This window comes from Mixophyes fleayi, chromosome 6 (genome assembly GCF_038048845.1).
Source record: "Mixophyes fleayi isolate aMixFle1 chromosome 6, aMixFle1.hap1, whole genome shotgun sequence".
NCBI classification, from domain to species: Eukaryota; Metazoa; Chordata; class Amphibia; order Anura; family Limnodynastidae; genus Mixophyes; species Mixophyes fleayi.
In genome coordinates, this window is record NC_134407.1 from 44087466 (window position 1) to 44109229 (window position 21764).

The following is a 21764-nucleotide window of genomic DNA, read 5'->3' on the forward strand; positions in this document are numbered from 1 at the left end:
TTAACATAACATTGGCATTTTCGACAACTTAACAGTATAAATGTTCAAACAATTAGGCACCTTCCATGAGTTCAGACAATCGATTAACAAACCGGTTATAACACATGGCACAGTGACATGAAGTAAAAACAGTCATTCTTGTGTACTTAAAAATACATAAAAACAATAACAGCCTTGTCTTATTTTTTACAAATCATTCATTCTACATGAGAAAGCAGCAGTACCAGACAGTATAATATTGACTGAAGAAAGACTGGGAATTACATGAGCTTTATCCAGGGTTACATTTAAAAGTCAATATAGTCACAGTAAAGAAAACAGAAACTCAGTGAAGAAAGCAAATTAAGAGGAAATTGTAGTGATTATTAGGACTGTTTATACTAGATAAGACTAACATCAGCAACCATTCTAGGCAAATACCAGGTCAAAAAAAGTAGAGCTTGCGTTACTGCACCATAACCCTAGACATACAGGGAAATATGTGCAGTTGATTATATTTTATCTAAAATCAATTTCTTAAACAGTTTTATGACCTGAACTGATTGCAGAATACACATTTCGAACATTTACGATAAGAACAGAATTCATCTTGTTTCTTCAGAGATTATCACCGAATCTTTGGCAAAAGAAGCCCCACCCAAATAACAAGAAGCATGCTTTAGCAGAGCAGCATATAGTGACACTGTATCCATCTCTGATAAATTCAGAGCAGTTATTTTGTTTTCATTTCTTCTTTCTTTTACTAATAAAAACATTGCCCACCCACCTCGCCTAGGCCCTCTCCAGCCGGTTCTACAACCCTTTTCCCCATTATATGTGAAATTTTGCATTGTCAACTTATATTTATAGATTGTGATTCCGTTTACGACTTATGTTGTGCAGAAAATAACCCCCTTCTCAACCTCTATTACCCTTAGACACACAGTTATTGTGCATAATTGTAAATTCACCCCTGCATACCATGCTACATTTTGACTCTGCTTGTTGTTTATCATTTGGATTCATGTTCATTTTCCTTTAAAGGTATAAGGGCTTATTTATGATAGGTGAAAAGCCCTTTCTTAGGCAAGAACATGAGTTTACGCCAGATTTAAGACTTCTGCCTGTGTACCAAAACAGATTATCACTAGGCATCACTGGTGAAGGTCTCTCCATGCTTTGCATGATGAAGTCTAGTTACCATGGACATTAGCAGTATACCGCCACTGTCCTCCTATCGCCATTGCCATCTCAGGGGATAGGAAGCTTTCTATTTCTGCGATAAGCAGTGATAGAAAATCAATCCTGTCGTTGCTTAATCATAAATGGGCCCCCTAGTCAGGATACCAGATCAAAGAACCCAGGGTTCAAGGAACCCCCTTTGCCATGGTCACTAGATTTGAAATAGATTTGTTTCAAGTGATTTAAACAGATAAAAAAACAACAGCATTAAATTATTGCATCATGTTGAGAACATCAGGATTGCAAAATAAGTGAACCTTCCCATCAGAGCGAAATCAATTGCCATTATCTTAAGTTCCATGACCATGCATACATACATTTATTATTTACAAATGTAATATCTTAAAAATATATATATATTTAAAATGTTATATTATATTAAATGTATATCAAAAGGCTTCATTGAGTGCTTTAATCTTGTTTCTCCAGAAGTACACACAGTATACACATCCTGTTTATTTAGGATAATTGAACACAAAATGTACTATGTCTAAAATTAGAAATGTTCTTGAGTTCCTTATTCATAAATCCAGATTTTATCACTGATAAAACAAGTAATCATAGTAATTATGTGACATATTTAAACCATATAAAATTATGCAAATGAAGATGCAGCAACTCGCCAAAGGTATAATAAAATAAGTGCACATTATGACAGCTGCATTAAATAAGATGTGCATTTTATTTGCCAAACTCAAGATTATACTGTATATCCTCAGAGGAAATAACTATAAAATTGCCTAGAGGAATACAGGAAAAAGTAAAATGAGTGAAGTATAATTGAGAAGAAAGTATCTATGGTACGATTACAGTTAGGCTGGTTTGACTTGGTCAATAATGTTAAAAGAAAGGATTCTGTAAACTCACAGCCAAAAGGAAGACTCGTGAAAGTATGGAAAAAGTAATTATAGCTGGGTACACACATACCTATGCAATTGTTATGCAGATCACATGATTCAGGACCAAATATTGCAAGTATGTGTACACTCCAATGATCATGTTTAATCGTACCAAAACACATCGCAACAGTTGATTTGTTTTTTTAAACTTCCTAAGAATCACGATCAACAATGGAAGGATGAAGATGACAGATGTTAAGGTAAATCATGTAGGTGTGTACGCATGAATTGACATGCTCATCGGGACTTTCAATCTTTGGTGAAATCGTTAGAGAAGTTAGAGAAATTGCATCTGAAGTATGATTGCGTAGGTGTGTACTCATAGACTCTACACTGTCCACCTGAGCAGCTTCTCTGGTCTTATACTGGTCCATTCATCTTACATGTGTCTGGATTTCTCTTACTAGACACAGCTTGCTAGTGCCAGGCTCTATTGTAAAAGTCTTGTGTCCTGTTATCATTGTTTCTACTACTTTTTATGGCTGAATCGACAGTATCTGTCATGGCACACTACTAGTTCTGCAACTCTCACTTGTTGTCCCAACAACCTTACTTGGGTTAGCAAAGCCACTAAACAAGGTCAAGGCTATATTGATGGGCTGGAACTTGATCTCCACTCACACAATTTTTATATCAGAACAGATTCCCCAACTGGGGCTAGGGGTAGAGATTCTACGACCATGCATGGGCATTGGAGAGAGCATTTTAAATCCTCTGATCCTGCCTCTCACTCCAATTCATCCCTTGTCTTGGTACTCTCAATCATCATCATCATCATCATCACCATTTATTTATGTAGCGCCACTGATTCCGCAGCGCTGTACTTCTCTGAATCAGTGGCGCTCATTCACATCAGTCCCTGCCCCATTGGAGCTTACAGTCTAAATTCCCTAATATACACACACAGATGGACAGACAGAGAGAGACTAGGGTCAATTTTGATAGCAGCCATCTAACCTACTAGTATGTTTCTGGAGTGTGGGAGGAAACTGGAGCACCCGGAGGAAACCCATGCAAACACGGGGAGAACAAACTCCACACAGATAAGGCCATGGTCGGGAATTGAACTCATGACCCCAGCGCTGTGAGGCAGAAGTGCTAACCACTTAGCCACCGTGCTGCCCAATCCCCATCTACAGCATGCAGTCCACTAAATGGTGCTTAACCAAAGGGGCATTACATAGTGATAATGTACAGTATAATGATAAGGGCTTAGATATCTCATTTAAGTTTCTTGCCATTCACCAATTCTGTCTCAGATTTTGGTCAATAACAGATTATTTACGGCCTAGTGGAATAGATTTTTTGTCATGATATGGAAATAGAGCTATTGATCACCATAATTTAGGTTATGTTCACACTTGGATGATACTTAACCCTCTGAAAATATACAGTATATATTTGTGTTCTTTTCACACATTCTGATTTATATACACCATCTTCCATTGCTACACTATTTGTTGAGTTGCACTATTAATGATTAGAGAAGTTTTTTCATTACTGTGGGTAAATGTATCAAGCTGCAAGTTTCCCGCGGGTTTGAAAAGAGGAGATGTTGCCTGTAGCAACCAGATTCTAGCTATCATTTTGTAGAATGCACTAAATAAATGATAACTATAATCTGATTGGTTATTATAGGCAACATCTCCACTTTTCAAAAACCTGCAGGAAACTCGCAGCTTGATACATATATCGATTGTGCATTCATGAAGTTGAATTATTGCTGATCATTCATGAAGGTGAATTATTGCCAACCGAGACGGATTGTTCTGTAGTTGATTGCACATTTGGATTGTGATTATCACTCATTATCTCTTTTGCTCTGTTATCTGCGAAAATGCACCATTAGTATTATTTGGGACAGATTGTTCCTACTCCATAACTAGTTGTCTGAAACTCAGGGTAGATGTGGCTTTGTGCCCATGTAAAGAAGTATTTAACCTTGTTTTAGTCTTTTGTGTCTTCTCTATTATTCATGTAATGCAGAGGAATATCTTTACGTTCATACAGTACTATATTAATGTGGGCATAGCTAGACATTTTTGGGTCCCATTGTAAAATTTGCGGACCCTATAACAGCTGCACCCACTACACCTATAGTAGTTACACCATTGAATATAAAGACTGTTATTAATTACTTATTACCCATTTGGCAAGCACTATAGTTCACTTTAAATGCAATGAAAACATCTAGGTGGTTGTACTTTGATAATTTGTTGTTTTTCATACCTTTGCATATAAACTTTGTTACTAATACTGCACTTATTCCTAGGTAAACTGAGAAGATTTTGTTTTATATACACAACATTGGTAATGATATTGCCTCAGCTACAGTAGTATAAATAAAGGTTGGCTTAGGCTGGGTATACACTACAGGTTTGTCAGGAAAATATCGGGCCAAACACTCGATAACCGACCTTTTGCATTAGTGTGTATACTTGCATGATGAACGACAGTCGTTCCAAAGCACAAATTGTCATTTCATTTCACACCTTGTTGAGCTAAAGAATGATGTCCTTCCAATTGTGCAGTGTGTATGCACTCACGATCTCCATAGAGTTTACAGAGTCAAGGTCTTTTCAGCCGCTTGGTCATGACAGTTGAAGAGCACATATCTGAGGGTTAATCTTTTAAAACATGTAAAGTGTGATCGCTTGAATCAGAATGCTGATCGGAACTTTTGTATTTTTTTCCCAGTCCTTAGTACAATCGCTTTAGATAACACATTGGTCGAAAATTATTGCAATGTGTACCCACCTTACGACAGTAATCATTTCACAATGACAACATAAATACATTTGCTGTACATTCTATTAAAATAGAACTTCACTGGGCCAACATTGTGTGTTACGACATTTCCTATTGTATCTTCTTAAGGCTTTCGAACTATATTGGAAATTGGTGTTGCTGAAAATGCATTAATTCCCTGAGTATTCTTAAAGTGTGCCTTATATACTGAGCAACTAGTGTGTCATGCTTTTTAGTGATCTAGAAATGTTTTACTTCAACTTAAAGTGGTTCTCCACCACAAGAACAAAAGAGCACCAGAGATCTCCCAGAGTGATCATTAGTGTCAGTGCTCTGCATTTGCCGACAACGATCACCTTAAAATTTTTTGAATGCTCTCTTGGCCTGCTGATACCAGTAATCATTTTGCAGATTCTGCAGAGCTCTTTTTTAAGGGAATGGTAGGGTTACCAGAGGAGAGACATAATCTGACTTGGTGGGGTGCTAATTAAAGTGATGATCCTTAATTTAATTTTACATGGTTTTCTCCCTGCTTTCTACCAGTACAAAAAAGAGTTGCTGACAGCTTTTGAGTATGGTATGGAAGGTGTAATTAGAACAGGTCTTTTTCATATTAACACACATTTTTATACACAGACACTCAGTTATTTTACATCTTTGTAACACTGTCCCACCCTCACCATTACTGTAATTAGCTGCTGTTCAGGCAGCACTGACAGCTGGGAGAAGTTAAGAACTCTCAGCTTTTGCAAACTCAACCCCAGGTCAGGAGATACGTAGTAAACATGGCTTTAGATTGGATACTTTGAACCCCTTGTCCAGTAATGAGCCAAATACACTACTTACCACCTGAGCAGAAGATTGAATCTCCCACCCAATGTTAACACATACCACATGACTGTCCCGCTTTTGAATGACTGTCCTGACAGTTGGAATGTTGGGAAGTATGACCTGGTCACATCCGCTGTGCACAGCGCACCATGTCCCGAGTCAGTCAATACTACAGTTGGCAGTTATAGCTAACAATTCTCTTCTCTATAGACTGTCAACACTGGTAGTGAAAAGCTGCAAGCTTGTTACAGTGTGGTCTCCTGTGGTAGGACTCATATTAAAGGGTACATAGGAGGATTGTGTACCAATCTAACAGGGGTAGTACAGAGCTGTACAATCACTTGTACATGAGGATCACATCTATTTTATAGGTAGGTATACATTTTATACATTTTTGTTCTGCAAGACATAAGTATACAGTGTGAGAAAATGTAAATTTTTATAATCAGAAAATATTGTATAAAATTTTTGTAATGTTATACATCTTATTTAAAAATCCTAACAATAATAAGTTAAAATTAAACCCACGTAGGACTAACAACAGTGTCATACAATTAAACACTATATGTAAACTGTACTGTTTTATTCAAAATTAGCATCTCAAATTAAAGAAAAAAGTTAACCTTTTCCATAGTGTCCCCTTCAAAATACCTAATACTAGAAAAAAGCAGATTATCAAACAATAAAAACATACCACTGACAATATAGATATCAGTTACTACACTTGGAAGGGTCTTTTCTTTTCTTTAGACTTTTTACGATGACAAAGTTAATACAACAGTTAAAGATCAATTGTAATCAAGTTGAGAGATTGCAGAATGCACACTTACTATGAATGTGACAGAATTTTCAGATAAATATCTGCTGAACTGTTTATATTTTCTCCAGATCGATGCATTAGAATGACCCATAACAAAAAAACAAAACTACTGTAAGCGTTCAATTCTATTTTGGAGACTTCTCTGAAACTCAATACATATATTTTCTCTGGTTCAATTATGTTTGCCCTTCAACCTGCTTTATTCACCAGCTTTGATTTTAATATTGATCTGTTTATTGTGTTTCAGGCAAAGGATGCTGATCTTGGTGCTAATGTTACTTATCGGATAAGATCCCAGGAAGTTTTGCAGCTGTTTACAATGAACTCATCAACTGGAGAACTGTCGCTTTTAAAACCACTGGACTATGAATCATTCACGGGCAAGGAGGCGGTATATGTGTTTCTTGTTGAAGCTTTTGACGCTGCAGGCAGCATGCCTCCTGGACTTGCTACAGTGACAGTGAGAGTGAAGGTATGGAAATGATTATATGATATACACTGTATGAATGCATGCCTATTTCACAAGTATTCATTATAACATAATAAACTTGTATACTTACATAATAGAAAATACATGAGTAATGTGATTAAATACTGAATCTTGGTATTTGCTTGCTAAAATGGGATCTCTAGCTCACTAAAAAAACAGTACCAACCGTTATTTTGCTATTCAAATAACAGTTTTAGACTCATTTTAGATTGTTTGTTTTTCTAATATTTTTTCATAAGATAGTTTAAACTAAACTGCAGTACCCATTAATGATATAAATTACATTTTTGGAACCCCTGTGCACCCAGGTCACTTTTGCTTTAGCAACATGTATCACCTCCCACCTATATAAAGTCATTATTTTTTCTGCTGACATTCATAAATGTGGTAAGATAATACAAGCGATGAAACAAGAGATAGATTGCCAGCCCAGTAATTTGTGGTTTTGCAGAAAACAAAAACATCCAGCGCCACCACCAATCAGATCTCATCGTTCCACTGTCCGAATTTTATTTATTTTCATCTAATCACTGTCCCAGCCTGTTATACCTCAATACTTTTTTTTATTTTAAATATTTGCAAAGTAAAGATGTTTACAATTTTTTATCAAGTAAAATGAACTCCCAAAGGTTATTATATTTAAGGTGAGTTTGACTAGTGTCAGACCACCTTTTCAATTAAATAGTTATCGCCTGCTTGTCCAGCGTGCAGAGATGAAATAAACTCTACCCAATGAGATCATCTGAATCTTCATAGGACAGCCGAGAATTTCATTTTATGTGTGCTGATCTTTTGGGGGCAGTGGCCTCTCTGGAGTTATGCTGCTGAGGTTGGGGCTGCATCTGAAAATGATAGTGTTTTAAGCATGGTAACTGAGGTAGCAAGAAGTCACAGACTAAGGGATATTTTTATAATTTAGCGCCCCATTGTGGAAAGAATCATTTTTTATTTTTTTTTATCACCACTTATTGTCTTCGTTATGACTGCAATTTAACAAAAACAATGTACTGGGGCAGCTGAGCGATAGTGACCTGGAGCAGTAAGAGTTAACCTACTGCTTCGCAAGGACAGTCTTTGCAGATGTGCGCATAGCTGCACTGACATGTCCATGCAGATTGGTGTCTCATGTACACAACAGAGAATGGTGTCTGAATAGTGTCATTAGGAAATGTGAAAATTACATTTACAACGTAATATATAAACACATACAAACACAAATTCATTAAAATTAAATTTAGTTAAATTAAACACAAACATCTGTTATTTTACTTTTAAAATTCTTTCCTGTCGCATTCCAAATGGAAATATCAATGAAGTAATATGTATAAACAGCTGCGAGTTCATATAATTTAGCGGGTGGAGAAGTCAACCCAAAATCATCCAATCAGAAGTGGCTAGATAGTGATGCTGATAATGAGTGTGTGTATTTTCACCCAAGATACGGTTTCTGACAAGCACATTAGAGATGTTCACTGACCCCAATGTTCTAGTTTTGGTTTTAGATCTGGATTAACTTCATGTTTGGTGTTGGCAAAACCGCTTTTGCATGTTTTGGTGTTGGTTTTGGATCCCCATTTTTTTCTAAAATCCCTATTTTTTCGCTAAAATCACATCTTTTTTTCCCCTTCATTATTTTTAAGCTCAATAACACTCATTTCAATTCATTTGCAGTCAGTTTTGACCATCTCAGAGTTCACAATATTATTTTAATACACTTTTGGACAAAGATTGCAGGAACCTGGCTGGATGCTAAGCGACAGAGCAATGGCACAAACAAACAGCAGTTCATAGCACATCTAAAAAACATTTCCACACAGCAGTGGCAGAAAAGAAAAGTGGTGCAAGATGGAAATGTCCTTGGGCCCTCCCAAACACACTCAAGCGACAAACAGTGCCACTTTTGTGGCTGAAGTGCTTGGTTTGTTTGGGCCCCCACAAATTAAGCTAACAATAGCTTAGCAGCCATAAGTTTAACAGTGCTTTCAATGAACTCTACACTATTAAACCATGTCTGATCATGCTGCATCTTTAATCTCCTTCTCCTCTGTGGATACCTTCCCGTCATCCCTGAAGAACTGGCACACTTATGTAATCAGAAGAATGGATATTAAAACTGGAGTGACAATAGATCTGCTTCAGACAGACTGTGGCACGGAACATGTGGGCAGCATGGAATCTGTCATGTTCAGATATGCTGCATTGAACAGAGATTTAAACCAAAATTTAGATGCAGTTTTGGAGGCCGTACTTAAGTTAAAACTTGACTCACCGGATGAAATCTCGGATTTAAGAGAGCTTGTACACGAGAGATACACTGCGCTTTAGAAGAATAATACAGAGGAGGCCCTGAGGCAGGACGATACATTTTAAAGTTTAAAGAACAGCTAAGAAACCTGAGAAAACAAATAGGTGTGTCACTGGCCCCTGCAGACTAAGCTTTATAAGATGATGACGAGGAGATCGGTGTCACCCTTAGCACATGGCCGGTACAGTGAAACTGAGAATGAATCATGAAATCAGTTATGGTTCATTCGCTCATTCCACCCATTCATTGGATAACTGTGGTAATTCTACAGCTAATACATGGACAGAGTGAAGCAGGCGGTCATGTACAAGGAGACCCTCAAAGGTGGGAAAATTATCCCGGATATCACCACCATGCTGCGAGCCTTCTTTGTCTGCAACTGCATCCACAGAACTCTTATTGAAAAGAACATTTGCTATGCTGGGAAGTCCATGTCTCGCTTTTTCCTCATGCCTCTTTGGAGAACCCTTGGTTGGGACAAGTGGAACAGCTCTTTCCCTTACGATTACACCTTGGTTGTTAGACAATTTGTGAGGGAGCACCATCTGGAGGGACTTAAACCAGACTTGTGGAAGCCAAAAACTGTCTACAAGCTCATCAGAACTAAAGACATTATGGGGTCTGCTCCAGGGCTCCCTCCTGCAACAACAAAACATGTATGGGAGAAAGTGGCCTCTAAGAGGCTGACTAAGAGACACAAAGACATTGCATGGATGGCTATCCAGGGGGTTCTGCCTCTCAGGACATTTATGAACTCCTGGAACCTGTGCCGATATGTTCACTGCCACTTCTGCATCACTAGAAGGGAAACAGCTCAACGTATTTATTTGGGACTGCCCCACTGCACAGGCACTGTTGGATGCCTTGGAACATGAACTTAAGGACAGTCTGCCCAGAACTTTCCTTTCTTACCATTTGGTATTTTATGGATTATTTCCTGGGACCCACACCATTGGGGCAATCCAAGAGGCCTGGCGCCTTATGAACTGCTTTAAGCTCACTATTTGGCTTGCCAGGAATCGCCTCATCTTGAAAAGGGAGAAGATGACCATCCAGGACTGTCACAGGCTGACCCACAGCCTGTTAAGAGACTTTAACACCATTGATAGTCCTGAGGAAGAGGAAGATGATTCATTTTCTGTCTCCCCCTTCTCCTTCTCCCCCTATGTGTCTGTTTATTCAATAAAACCTTGGTCTTGTGTCTCCCATTTCCTTACCCTCTCCAAACCATTCCCCCATCACTGTTTGAAGATTTGTTGAATGTCTTGCCTTAATTATTCTTATATTTGTGTCTGTCTCAATAAAGCTTTGGTCTTTTGTATACTGCTGTCAATCCATAACACAGTACAATGTGACTGCAGATTTAGGCCAAGACTGCCAGCCCTATTATTTCTATTTCAGCAATGACAATTTGCAATGAAGCTCTCTTCTTTGTGTGTAACCTATATAACACCGTACAATTTGACTGCAAATTCAGAAGACCAAGCCTTCCAGCCCTAGTATTTAAGTTTCAGCTATGACAATTAGCAATGGAGCTCTCCTCTTTGTGTGTTACCTATATAACACAGTACAATGTGCCTGCAAATTTAGAGAACCAAGCCTGCCAGCCCTAATATTTCTATTTCAGCAATAACAATTAGCAATAGAGCAATGGAGCTCTCCTCCTTGTGTGTTACCTATATAACACAGTACAATGTGGCTATGGATTTACACCAAGCCTGCCAGCCCTATTATTTTTATTTCAGCAATGACAATTATTAATGGAGCAATGAAGCGATCTTCTTTGTGTGTAACCTATATAACACCGTACAATTTGACTGCAAATTCAGAAGACCAAGCCTGCCAGCCCTAGTATTTCAATTTCAGAAATGACAATTAGCAATGGAGCTCTCCTCTTTGTGTGTTACCTATGTAACACAGTACAATGTGACTGCAGATTTACACCAAGCCTGCCAACCCTAGTATTTCAATTTCAGCAATGACAATTAGCAATGGAGCTCTCCTCTTTGTGTGTTACCTATATAATACAGTACAATGTGACTGCAGATTTACACCAAGCCTGCCAGACCGTCACTCCACATAACATATTTCTACTGTTCCACAGTCCAGTGTTGGTGTGCTTTACACCACTCCATTCGACTCTTGGCATTGGTCTTGGTGATGTGAGGTTTGCATGCAGCTGCTCGGACATTGAAACCCATTCCATTTAGCTCCCACCATAGAGTTCGTGCGCTTACATTAATGCCAGGGGAAGTTCAGAACTCTGCAGCTTTAGAATCAGAAGAAATTTTTACACACCATGCGCCTTAGCAGTCATTGACCCCGCTCTGTGATTTTACGTGGTGTTCCGCTTCGTAGCTGAGTTGCAGTTGTTCCTCAATGCTTCCATTTTCTAACAATATTGCTTATCGTTGGCTGTGGAATATCCAGCAGGATGAAATTTCACGAACTGCAAAGGTGGTATCCTATCACAGTACCACACCTGAAGTCACTGAGCTCTTCAGAATGACCCATTTTGTATCATAAATGTTTGCAAATAGAGACTGCATGGCATACTTTTGTCCATATAGGATGTGTCCATGTGTGTGTGTGTGTGTGTGTGTTTGTTTGTGTATGTGTGTGTATATATATATATATATATATATATATAGGGCTGCAGATTGGAAGGTGTCACACCGCCTTTTTGTCCCAGGCACTAACGTTTCTAGTCACATTTCTGTGCAATGTGCGTTTATGTGTATGCGCATTTATAATTTAAGCCATGAATGAGGTGGAAGAGAACAGTATTTTAATGAAAGTTTAATCCAGTTAAAGGGATGTAACTAAAGTGGTAGATGGTTGGAATTTGCTATGACATCTACACTTCTGCACAGTGTGCCTTTTGAAATTTTCCCAACATTCCAAAATTTGAGTTGCAGCTCTAGCTTGTGGAGGCGGATCAGATAGTAGGCGCTTACCTTGTAGTGTGCTGGGCCACCATCTAGGCACAATCTAGTGCAAACATTGCAAAAGAGATTACAGTTTGCTTCATAAATGAGGTCCTGTCTCTATATACTTTTCCATAAAAGTCTGCAATTGAAAAGTGCCATGGGGCTGCGAGCTGTGGTACCGTGGAGTATTTTTATACGAATATATTTAACAATGGCCTCATCCTGACTATAAACCAGATTTGGAGAAAAGATGGTTGATCTTTAGCAGCTACAATAATATTGATTTTCTTATTATGTGATCAAAATCTGTCATGTTGACAGGTTCCTTTTGGCTATTATATATAACTTGTTTGATAAAAGGATATGTTTGTTACATAACATTAATTTGTAATGTTTATTGTTTTGATTAGTCTTAGTAATTTAGACTGACAACTTATTTGGTATTGGTACTGTAATTAAACCTCCTTATGAGCTATACTGAAATGATTATATTATTAGAAGTAATAATTAACCCTGTTGCTTTAATCCCCACATTTTATCATTATATTGACTGATTAGTTAGTGGTGTACAAGAAACTTAAAAGGGGCTATATCCCATGGCACTCTGGACCATCCCATATGCACTCATGTATATGTGGTTCATATTATGCTATCAAATGTGTGGGGGGGAAATGGGATCACCCATATGGTAGGTGTGCTGGGTATATGGGCATAAGGCGTATTAGCTATATGGAGGCATATGAGGCTGTATGGAGGTACTGTATGTGCCGGCATAGGCTCTGTAGCTTATGATCAACAGTGTACCAGGAATTTACACAGACTGCTATGTACAGGAAAATAGATATTGTAAACCAGTGACCTCAAAATGTGTTCACTTGCAGCCCACGCACCTCTAGCCTTAGTTGTAATATGAGCCCCAAAAATGAACCCTAAAATTACTAAAAGCCCTAAACATGACACAAGCTATTAATCTGTCCTTAACTGTAAAATACATCTGATTAGCTATATTATATTTTTACATCCTATTGACTTATTAAATTATATATACATATATTAAATCTTATTCTTTTGAAAATAATGAACCAAAAGCACCCTAAAGACACAAAAACTTGTGCTAAAATCACAGGTATAAAAGAAAAAGTATGATTAATACTTTTTACTAGAAAGACGGTACAGCCATTGTGCTTAGAATTTTCCAGACATCAGCAGCTAATTCAGCATTCACAAGGATTTAACACGTGATTTTTAGATGTGGGAAGGATATACAGAGATGACTTGAGTAGATTCGGATTTTCTTATCATTATACCACATCATTACAGTTGTTACAAGAAAATGTGTCATGTAGTGTCAGGCATTACAGGAGACATAACTCACACTGTTCTATACACAAATCTACCTTCCTGTTCTGAAGATACTTTAAATACTAGCGAAAATCTCAAAGGAAGAAAAGAAAACTGATACAATGAAACGACAAGTAAACTTCTCCGCAGTAAATGTTTAATAATGTTTATTCAGTATTGTGTGTACTGAATATTCAGTAACAGTTTTATTTACTTCTGTTATATTTTACAACATGCATATAGACCATATGATTATTATGACTTTAATGCATTTATATACATATTTACTATTGCAATGACTTTGGTAGTATTTTAGTGCTAGTTTTGTACCACCAGCTACGTAAGAGCACCATTTGGTCATTTGTGATATTTTTAAAGTAGCCTTGTCATCCCCACACAGTGTCATCAATTTTATAGGTAGAACTAATATCCCTGAGAATGTATCCTATTTATTCCCTAGGAATAGAGTGAGAAATAAAGTACCACCAATTCCTAGCAAATTATTGGTTCTTTCCACGAAATAGATGCCTCCAATGTGAGTAGGAGATAGGTCCACTATAAGGACAAAGCAAAAGTACTGTACACAAAACATTAGCGTAATAATGCAGATTTATACTGTCACTACTTAAAATGACGTTGGGATAATTTGAAAACGATTTGCCTTGTTGTCTGTTGTCTGTATATTTATATGAAAAAAGCAACTTAACTATTATGCAACCTATTGTTCTTGGGCTGAATAGTCTAAAAAATATTAATGAACTAAGTAAGGGCTTCAGGCGTTGATAGGAAAAGTGTCAACCAGAAAAGCCTCACCTAGCTGGACAACTGAGGTCTAGCAGACTGTGTTTATGAAATGGTTTGATAGAGGTCTGTTTGGACAGAAAAATTACCTTTCCTAGGCAGGGCCAGATTGACCCAAGGTCTAACTGGGCTACAGCCCAGGGGCCTCTGGCATCCAGGGGGCCCTTGAAAGTTCTCAGCAGTATTACTTATCAGTGCAGGGGCGGTGGGCGCCCCCCCGGCCCGATTAATGCTGCTGAGCCTGTCACTGTAGCCCTTCCCCGGCACTCAGTACTCTCCTTACTGAGAAGATCTCGTAAGAGTGAGACTATGAGTCTCACTCTCATGAGATCACTTCAATAAGGAGTTTATTGAAGACTACAGTGACAGGATAAAGAGGTAATCGCTTGTGGGTCACAGGGGGGGCCTCACGGGGGAATGGAGGTCCCCTTAGCCCAGGGGCCTCCATTCCCTTAATCCGGCCCTGTTCCTAGGTGAAATTAATAAATGATCTCTGTAAATATGCTCTTGCGTGCTGATTCTTTTTACAGATAGGGAACCAGAAAGAGATAGTGTACATTACTTACCTAATTCTTTAGACACCAGGGGCCTGATTCATCAAGGAACGCAAAGTAAATTAAGTTTGCAGTTTTTTTTTTAAATTTGATGGAAATTGCACGGCAACAAGAAGTCAACAGCAATAGGATCTCAATAAATGTTTCTAGTTGAATACGGTTCTATTTGCACACCAACAACATGTCAATAACAAGAGGATCTCAAGAAATGTTTCTAGTTAAATACAGTTATGATTATATGGCACATGTCAGATGCAGACAGACGCAATACACTGCAGGGATGCACAGGTAAAAATATATTATTAAATATATTATTAACAGGTGTTAATTTAATCATAAAAAAATACATTTTTAAAAAAGGTTGTTTTTTTCATGAAATACATGTATCATGATTTTCCTAATGCCTACTGTATATAATGTGCACGATTGTTACATTTGCTTTTATTAGCAAATACATATATTTGCATGCATATGTGACTGTCATCAGTATCAATTTGCACTTGCACCTGCTCTGTAGCTGGTCCAAGCGATACAGATAAATTGCACGTACCTGAGAGATTCCCAGAGTTTGTCAGATGGATGTTTGTGCGCTCATCCCTGGCACACCCTTACTGTACATTGACTACATGCATTCGCCCCTTCCCTCCCCAGTTCAGCCCTAGGCAGTTGGAAGTGTCTTTTGCATTCAAACTTAAATTGCATGCACTTCTGTTCACTGGCGAGTATTCGTTTTCTTAGCATGCACAGAGCATTTTTATGCAAAAATCCTGCACGTATGGGGATTTATGGTCCTTCATAAATCAGCCCCTAGGTTTATATTTGACCTCAGTATTACATTAAAAGGGAAAGGGATATAGCTAATTGTATTGCCCTCAATAATCCAGTGTTCCACTGGATAGTCCTGATTTTTGACTGACTCATGGGGAAGGGATTATCAATTTGAAGGTGTGGCCTTGGGAGGTATGGCTGGATGGGTCAGAAGAATGGATGGTGAATCATAGGTGACATCACAGCTATACAATAAACTGTACAAAGTAAGCATTCTGTGTACTGCTTACTGGGAAAAAGCCAGTAATAGTTCCAGGCAAGTTTAGTAGGTTTTGTGCACAAATAGTTTCAGATACTTTCCATTTTCATAGCGCTATGTTAATGCTATGCTAAATTATATCAACCTGTATTTGTTCATCCCTCCCCCTTGTGTGTCTGTTTGAGGGGTTTTTCAGTTAACTGTGATTTTTTGTAGCTAGTGATGCTAGCATGTTACAGTGCAAGCATCAGCTGCAAGGAGCTCCCTCTACTTGTAGCAGTAGCCACCATTAAATGATAAAGCGGGACAGTCCTGCTGAGCCTTAGCTTATTGGTGCCTTATTCATGTTGGGGCAGCACAGTGTGTGCAGCAAATTTCCAAAGTGGTGTTGCCCAGGACAGTGTGTTCTTGGAGGCTACTTTAACATATTATTACTTACCTTCTCACCCCACTCCCTGCATGCTCCAGGGTTATAATCATGCCATTAATCCCATGCCACACTCCTCTTTCTGCTTGAGGATGCCCACACAACTTGTTTCAAAGAGGCCAAGTTAGAAAATGAGAGGGGGGTACAGTGTTAGAGCCATTGGTCTGATGCAGCCGAGTGTGAAAGGTAAGTAGAATTTGTTTTTTTATTTTTTCTCATCAGTTATCTTCTAAAGAGAAACAGCAACAGACAGCTGTGACAGCAATACTCTGACACTTTTCTCATAGTTTTAGGTGTGCTCCTTGGGTACATTGATATTACTGATGTGTGGTTGTTCGAGACAGTATTACCGTCTCTAAAGGACTGGAATTGATTAGTGATAATTGGAACTGTTTCAAGTTTGTGTAAAACATTTCTCTGTTTGAGTCATCACCAAGGCCTAAGAGTCAGAGTGAAGCTACAATTACATGTTTTGAAGGTATGGTCCTTTTACTTTGTGCCGCTTACATATATTGCTAGTTGCAGGGTCTGAAAACATCCATTGAAGTAATGACTGCTTGTTAAAGTGGACATATTGCTTACACGCAACTGGGAACAATCACACTGTGGTATTTGTTCTTCAGCAACTAACTTCCTAATTGATTGATGGTCTGTATGTTTGTTCAGCCCAGAAAATGGCAGGCATTAGTATTTATAGGCGATAGGCCTACTTTAAAGTGTAGTGTGTATGTAAGCTGCTTTGTATGCCTCAAAATATTGTACTTAAATGGTTGGGCTAATGTGTCTCCAAGGCACTGTTTAATCCCTTTACTGTATCAAAGTGGTTGATGACTGTCTGTCTTAACATTATCATTTTGGATGTTAATTCATTTGATTAGCTACAGCACCAATAGACTGTTTGATCATGAAAATGTTTGTTGAGTCATTCATGATTGCCTGAGGAAATACACTTGTGATGTCTAAAAATCATGCAAAATTGCATCTTTAAGTTAATTCTCGGTAGTCTACAGCAAATCAATAATCAATTAACTAATCAAAATTTCTTACTTCGCTGACAGTGGCAACACAGAAATCTCTCCATATGCTTTCAGCTATCACTTTTGAGCAAACGGTATCTTGTGCTTTAACCTTTTATTGTAAGTATGCAGCTTGATCGCATTAAACCTGTTCATGATGTTCAGGTTTCAAGTTTTGTCCCTGAAATGTCCCTTGTTTCTAAAGAGTCACAAAACGAAAGTAGAAATTGATCCAATATGAAAATGTGCTATTACATTGATATGCAGGTAGTGGTGATCAAAAAAGAATATATCTGAGCAATTGAGGGATTACAAGTATATTGAAAGCAAGGGCTTTCACACAGTTGTGGTTCAATAAATTAAGCAAATTACAATCCAGCATGTTCAAGGACATGTGTAAAAATACTAGATTGCCCTATGTTTCAAAATAAATGGTTTCTAAGGTTATGTCAGCATTGAACTCAGATGGAAAAACATCAGCAACAAAGAGATCCAGGGTCATGATGTCCGTGCATTTGTTTTTCCCCTCAGTTTGCTGCTATCAGCACTGATGCGGGGTACATATTTTTGAGGTGAGCACACCATTTTTTAAAAAAAATAATTTATGTATTTTTTATTTTAATTAAAACAACAGTCGTCAACAAAATGATGATGAAGACTAGAGTCTCAATAGCTTGACGATAGGCTTAATACACAATAAATTCCATATCCTGCCCTTAAGATCCATGCAACTCAAATCATATATTTATTTTAATGCTTTTGTGTAAACGCATTTTATATCTGTTTTTTATGCAAATATGTCAAACTCTGGAAACATAGATTCTGCTTTGCCCAGGAGAGTGTAGGTTCAGGTTTCATCACTATTGAACTATTGAATTAGCTAATCATTTGATAAATCAGAGTTACTTGTTAAAATACTGTAATGGCCAAAAGTTTTGAGAATAACACAAATATTATTTTTCACAAAGTTTGCTGCCTCAATCTTTATGATGGCACTTTGCATATACTCCAGAATGTCATGAAGAGTGATCAGATGAATTGCAATTTAGTTCAAAATCCCTCTTTGCCATGACAATGAATTTTATCTCCAAAACAACATTTCCACTGCATTTCAGCACTGCCATAAAAGGACCACTTGACATCAGGTCAGTGATTCTTTGTTTAACACAGGTGAGAGTGTTAATAAAAAAAAGACTGGAGATCACTCTGTCATGCTGATTGAGTTATAATAACAGTCTGGAAGCTTTAAAAGGAGGGTGGTGCTTGAAATCATTGTTATTTCTCTGTTAACCATGGTTATCTGCAAGGAAACACGTGCAGTCATTATTGCTTTGCATAAAAATGGCTTCACAGGCAAGGATATTGCTGCTAGTAAGATTGCTCCTAAATCAACCATTTATCGGTCAGTCCTCAAGAGGCAGGTGGGCAAACAAAACCCACAAATTCTGACAAACTCCAATCATTGATTAGGCAAGAATGGGCGGCAATCCGTCAGTATGTTGCCCAGAAGTTGATTGACAGCATGCCAGGGCGAATTGCAGAGGTCTTCAAAAAGAAGGGACAACACTGCAAATATGGACTCTGCATAAACTTAATGTTATTGTCAATAACTTCCAAAATTCGGGTCGGTCTCGTGACTCTTGGGAGAGCAGGCAAGTCTCCCGCTTCCCGCAACTGCCTAGCCTAAATTCTGTGATTTGTGTTGAATCCTGGGGGGGGGCAAAATGGAGCGTTTTCCCTCGACCCGCCCCCTCCCGCCCTCTAGTCACGCCCCTCTCCCGGACTACACTTGCCAAAAGTAGGCAAGTAGGGGCTCATGTAGACTTGGATGTGATGTACATCCAAAATGGTTGTAAAATGGTATACATATCAATATGTATGCAGATTGAGAAGTATCTGCATATTGTGTGGTAGAATGGGGGAGGGAAGGGTCGGGCACTATGCAAACATTAACATTTAACACTTTAATTATATTTATTAACCCACATCCAACAAACAGGGCTGTGGGGATATCCCCAGTGCTCTCAGTATGGGGCAGGGGCCCACATGTTTTTGGTAAGCCAATACCCATAGGGCACTCAGCCCTGTGTTGACTGGTGTAGGGCTGGTTGGTATTATAACACAGAAATCGCCTATGGCCTAGGTCTGCAGCACTTGTGATGATTTGAATATTTTTTTTGGGGGGGAGTCGCTCATTTTTTAAATTTCTCTCTTCTCCCATACTGTTAGATTTGTTTAAAGCTTATCATACACTTTTAACATATCTTACTGAAATGTGCATATTAAGTAAATTACATGATTCTAAATTACACCTGCACTTTTGGTGTAAATTTAGTCAGTGTCTGCATGGGGCCATATGTGTATATATAAAACATAACCATACAGTAATTTTTTGTAATGTGGTATATATAGTGGATTGGTACAGGTTAGTGGAAAGGTCACTGAACAGTTTTTGAGTTGCATAAAAAATGTATTTGAAAAAATGATGAATCTGTTATTCATTGGTTTGCTCATTAAAATATAAAAGCAAACTCATCTAAACTATGGCAAAATATATTATTTACTACTGAGAGATTGCATTAAAAATTAGGCATTGTGCCTTTCTGATATCCATCAGTTAAATATATTTATGCTTCTAATGATGGCTAGTAGACCAACAATTTTATCATTATGACAAAAAGGAAACCATATCATAGTAATTTATCTGAGTATTGACTAAAGACTTTTAACTCTAATTACATTTTTTTTATTTGTGCTGGTAGCTCCATGGTTTCAATTAATGTTTTTTTGTCAGTGTTTAAAGATGTATGTATGCATATGTGCTTTGGTGTGTGTTATAGCCACTTTAAACACAATTCAAATTAAAAGGGAATTGATTCAATTGTAAATGTAATTAGTAATTACATAAAATAATGAACACTGGTTTTATTGCTAATATAGTTTGATTGATTATTTTGTTATAATATCATCTTATGACTATTGTACTGTAGTCTCACATAGGTTTTCTTGTTGATGGGTAAAACTACACCTGTATTATTTAAGATATTTACTACATTAAAAATAAGGTTTCTGTAACCTTGTAATTAAAGTAGTACTCAAGGACATTAATGTCCATGGACCATATATTTTGGGTTGATGACAAATCTAGACAGTGCTGACAATATCTGGATAATGCTGATATGCTACTCCAACGTCAGATCTATCAAGCACTCTCTCACCTTTACATGCTTGTGTACCCTGCCCCATCCTAATCAACTGACTCTTCCTCTCGCTTCCCTCCACCCTTATCATCTTTGTGTACTTCCGTACTCCTATTCAATGTTACACTCACAAGCTTGGCCCCTTCAACCTCCTGTTTTCTCATCTTAGTAATGTTTCCTTTGTTTTAGTTGTATCGTCTTATGTAGTTGCTTACTCAGTTGTCTCTTATATATACAGTCATGGCCAAAGGTTTTGAGAATGACACAAGTATTGGTTTTCACAATGTTGAATGCTTCAGTGTTTTTAGAACTTTTTGTCAGATGTTGCTATGGTATACTGAAGTAAAATTCCAAGCATTTTCTAAGTGTCAAAGGCTTTTATTGACAATTACATTAAGTTTATGCAAAGAGTCAAAATTTGCAGTATTGACCTTTCTTTTTGAAGACTTCTGCAATTTGCCCTGGCATGCTGTCAATCAACTTGTGGGACACATACTGACTAATGTTCGCACATTCTTGCCTAATCAATGATTGGAGCTTGTCAGAATTTGTGGATTTTTGTTTGCCCACTAACCTCTTGAGGATTGACCACATGTTTTCAACAGGATTAAGACATGGGAATTTCTTGGCCATGAATCAAAATTTTTGATGTTTTGATCCCCGAGCCACTTATCACTTTTGCCTCATGGCAAGGTGCTCCATCGTGCTGGAAAAGGCATTGTTCATCACCAAGCTGTTCTTGGATGGTTGGGAAAAGTTGCTCTTGGAGGATGTTTTGATACCATTCGTTATTCATGGCTATGTTCTTAGGCAAAATTGTGAGTGAGCCCATTCCCTTGGCTGAGAAGTAACCCCTCACATGAATGGTCTCAGGATGCTTTCTGTTGGCATGACACAAGACTGATAGTAGCGCTCACCTTTCATTATCTGGACAAGCGTTTTTCCAGATGCCCCAAAATAATCTGAAAAGGGATTCATCAGAGAAAATGACTTTACTCCAGTCCTCAGCAGTCCAATCCTTGTACCTTTTGCAAAATATCAGTCTGTCCCTGATGTTTTTCCTGGAGAAAAGTGGCTTCTTTGCTGGCCTTCTTGACACCAGGTCACCCTCCAAAAGTCTTTGTCTCGCCGTGCGTGCAGATGCACTCACACCT

At 38.0% G+C, this 21764-nt stretch overlaps 1 protein-coding gene across 1 annotated transcript in view; it reads left to right on the plus strand.

Annotated features, from left to right (window-relative positions):
- PCDH15 (protocadherin related 15) overlaps window positions 1–21764 on the plus strand; it is a 945519-nt gene that overhangs the window by 661878 nt on the left and 261877 nt on the right. The window contains exon 21 of the mRNA XM_075216373.1: window positions 6767–6991. Within this exon, the coding sequence (XP_075072474.1) occupies window positions 6767–6991 (225 nt within the window). The remainder of the gene's footprint in view (window positions 1–6766; window positions 6992–21764) is intronic.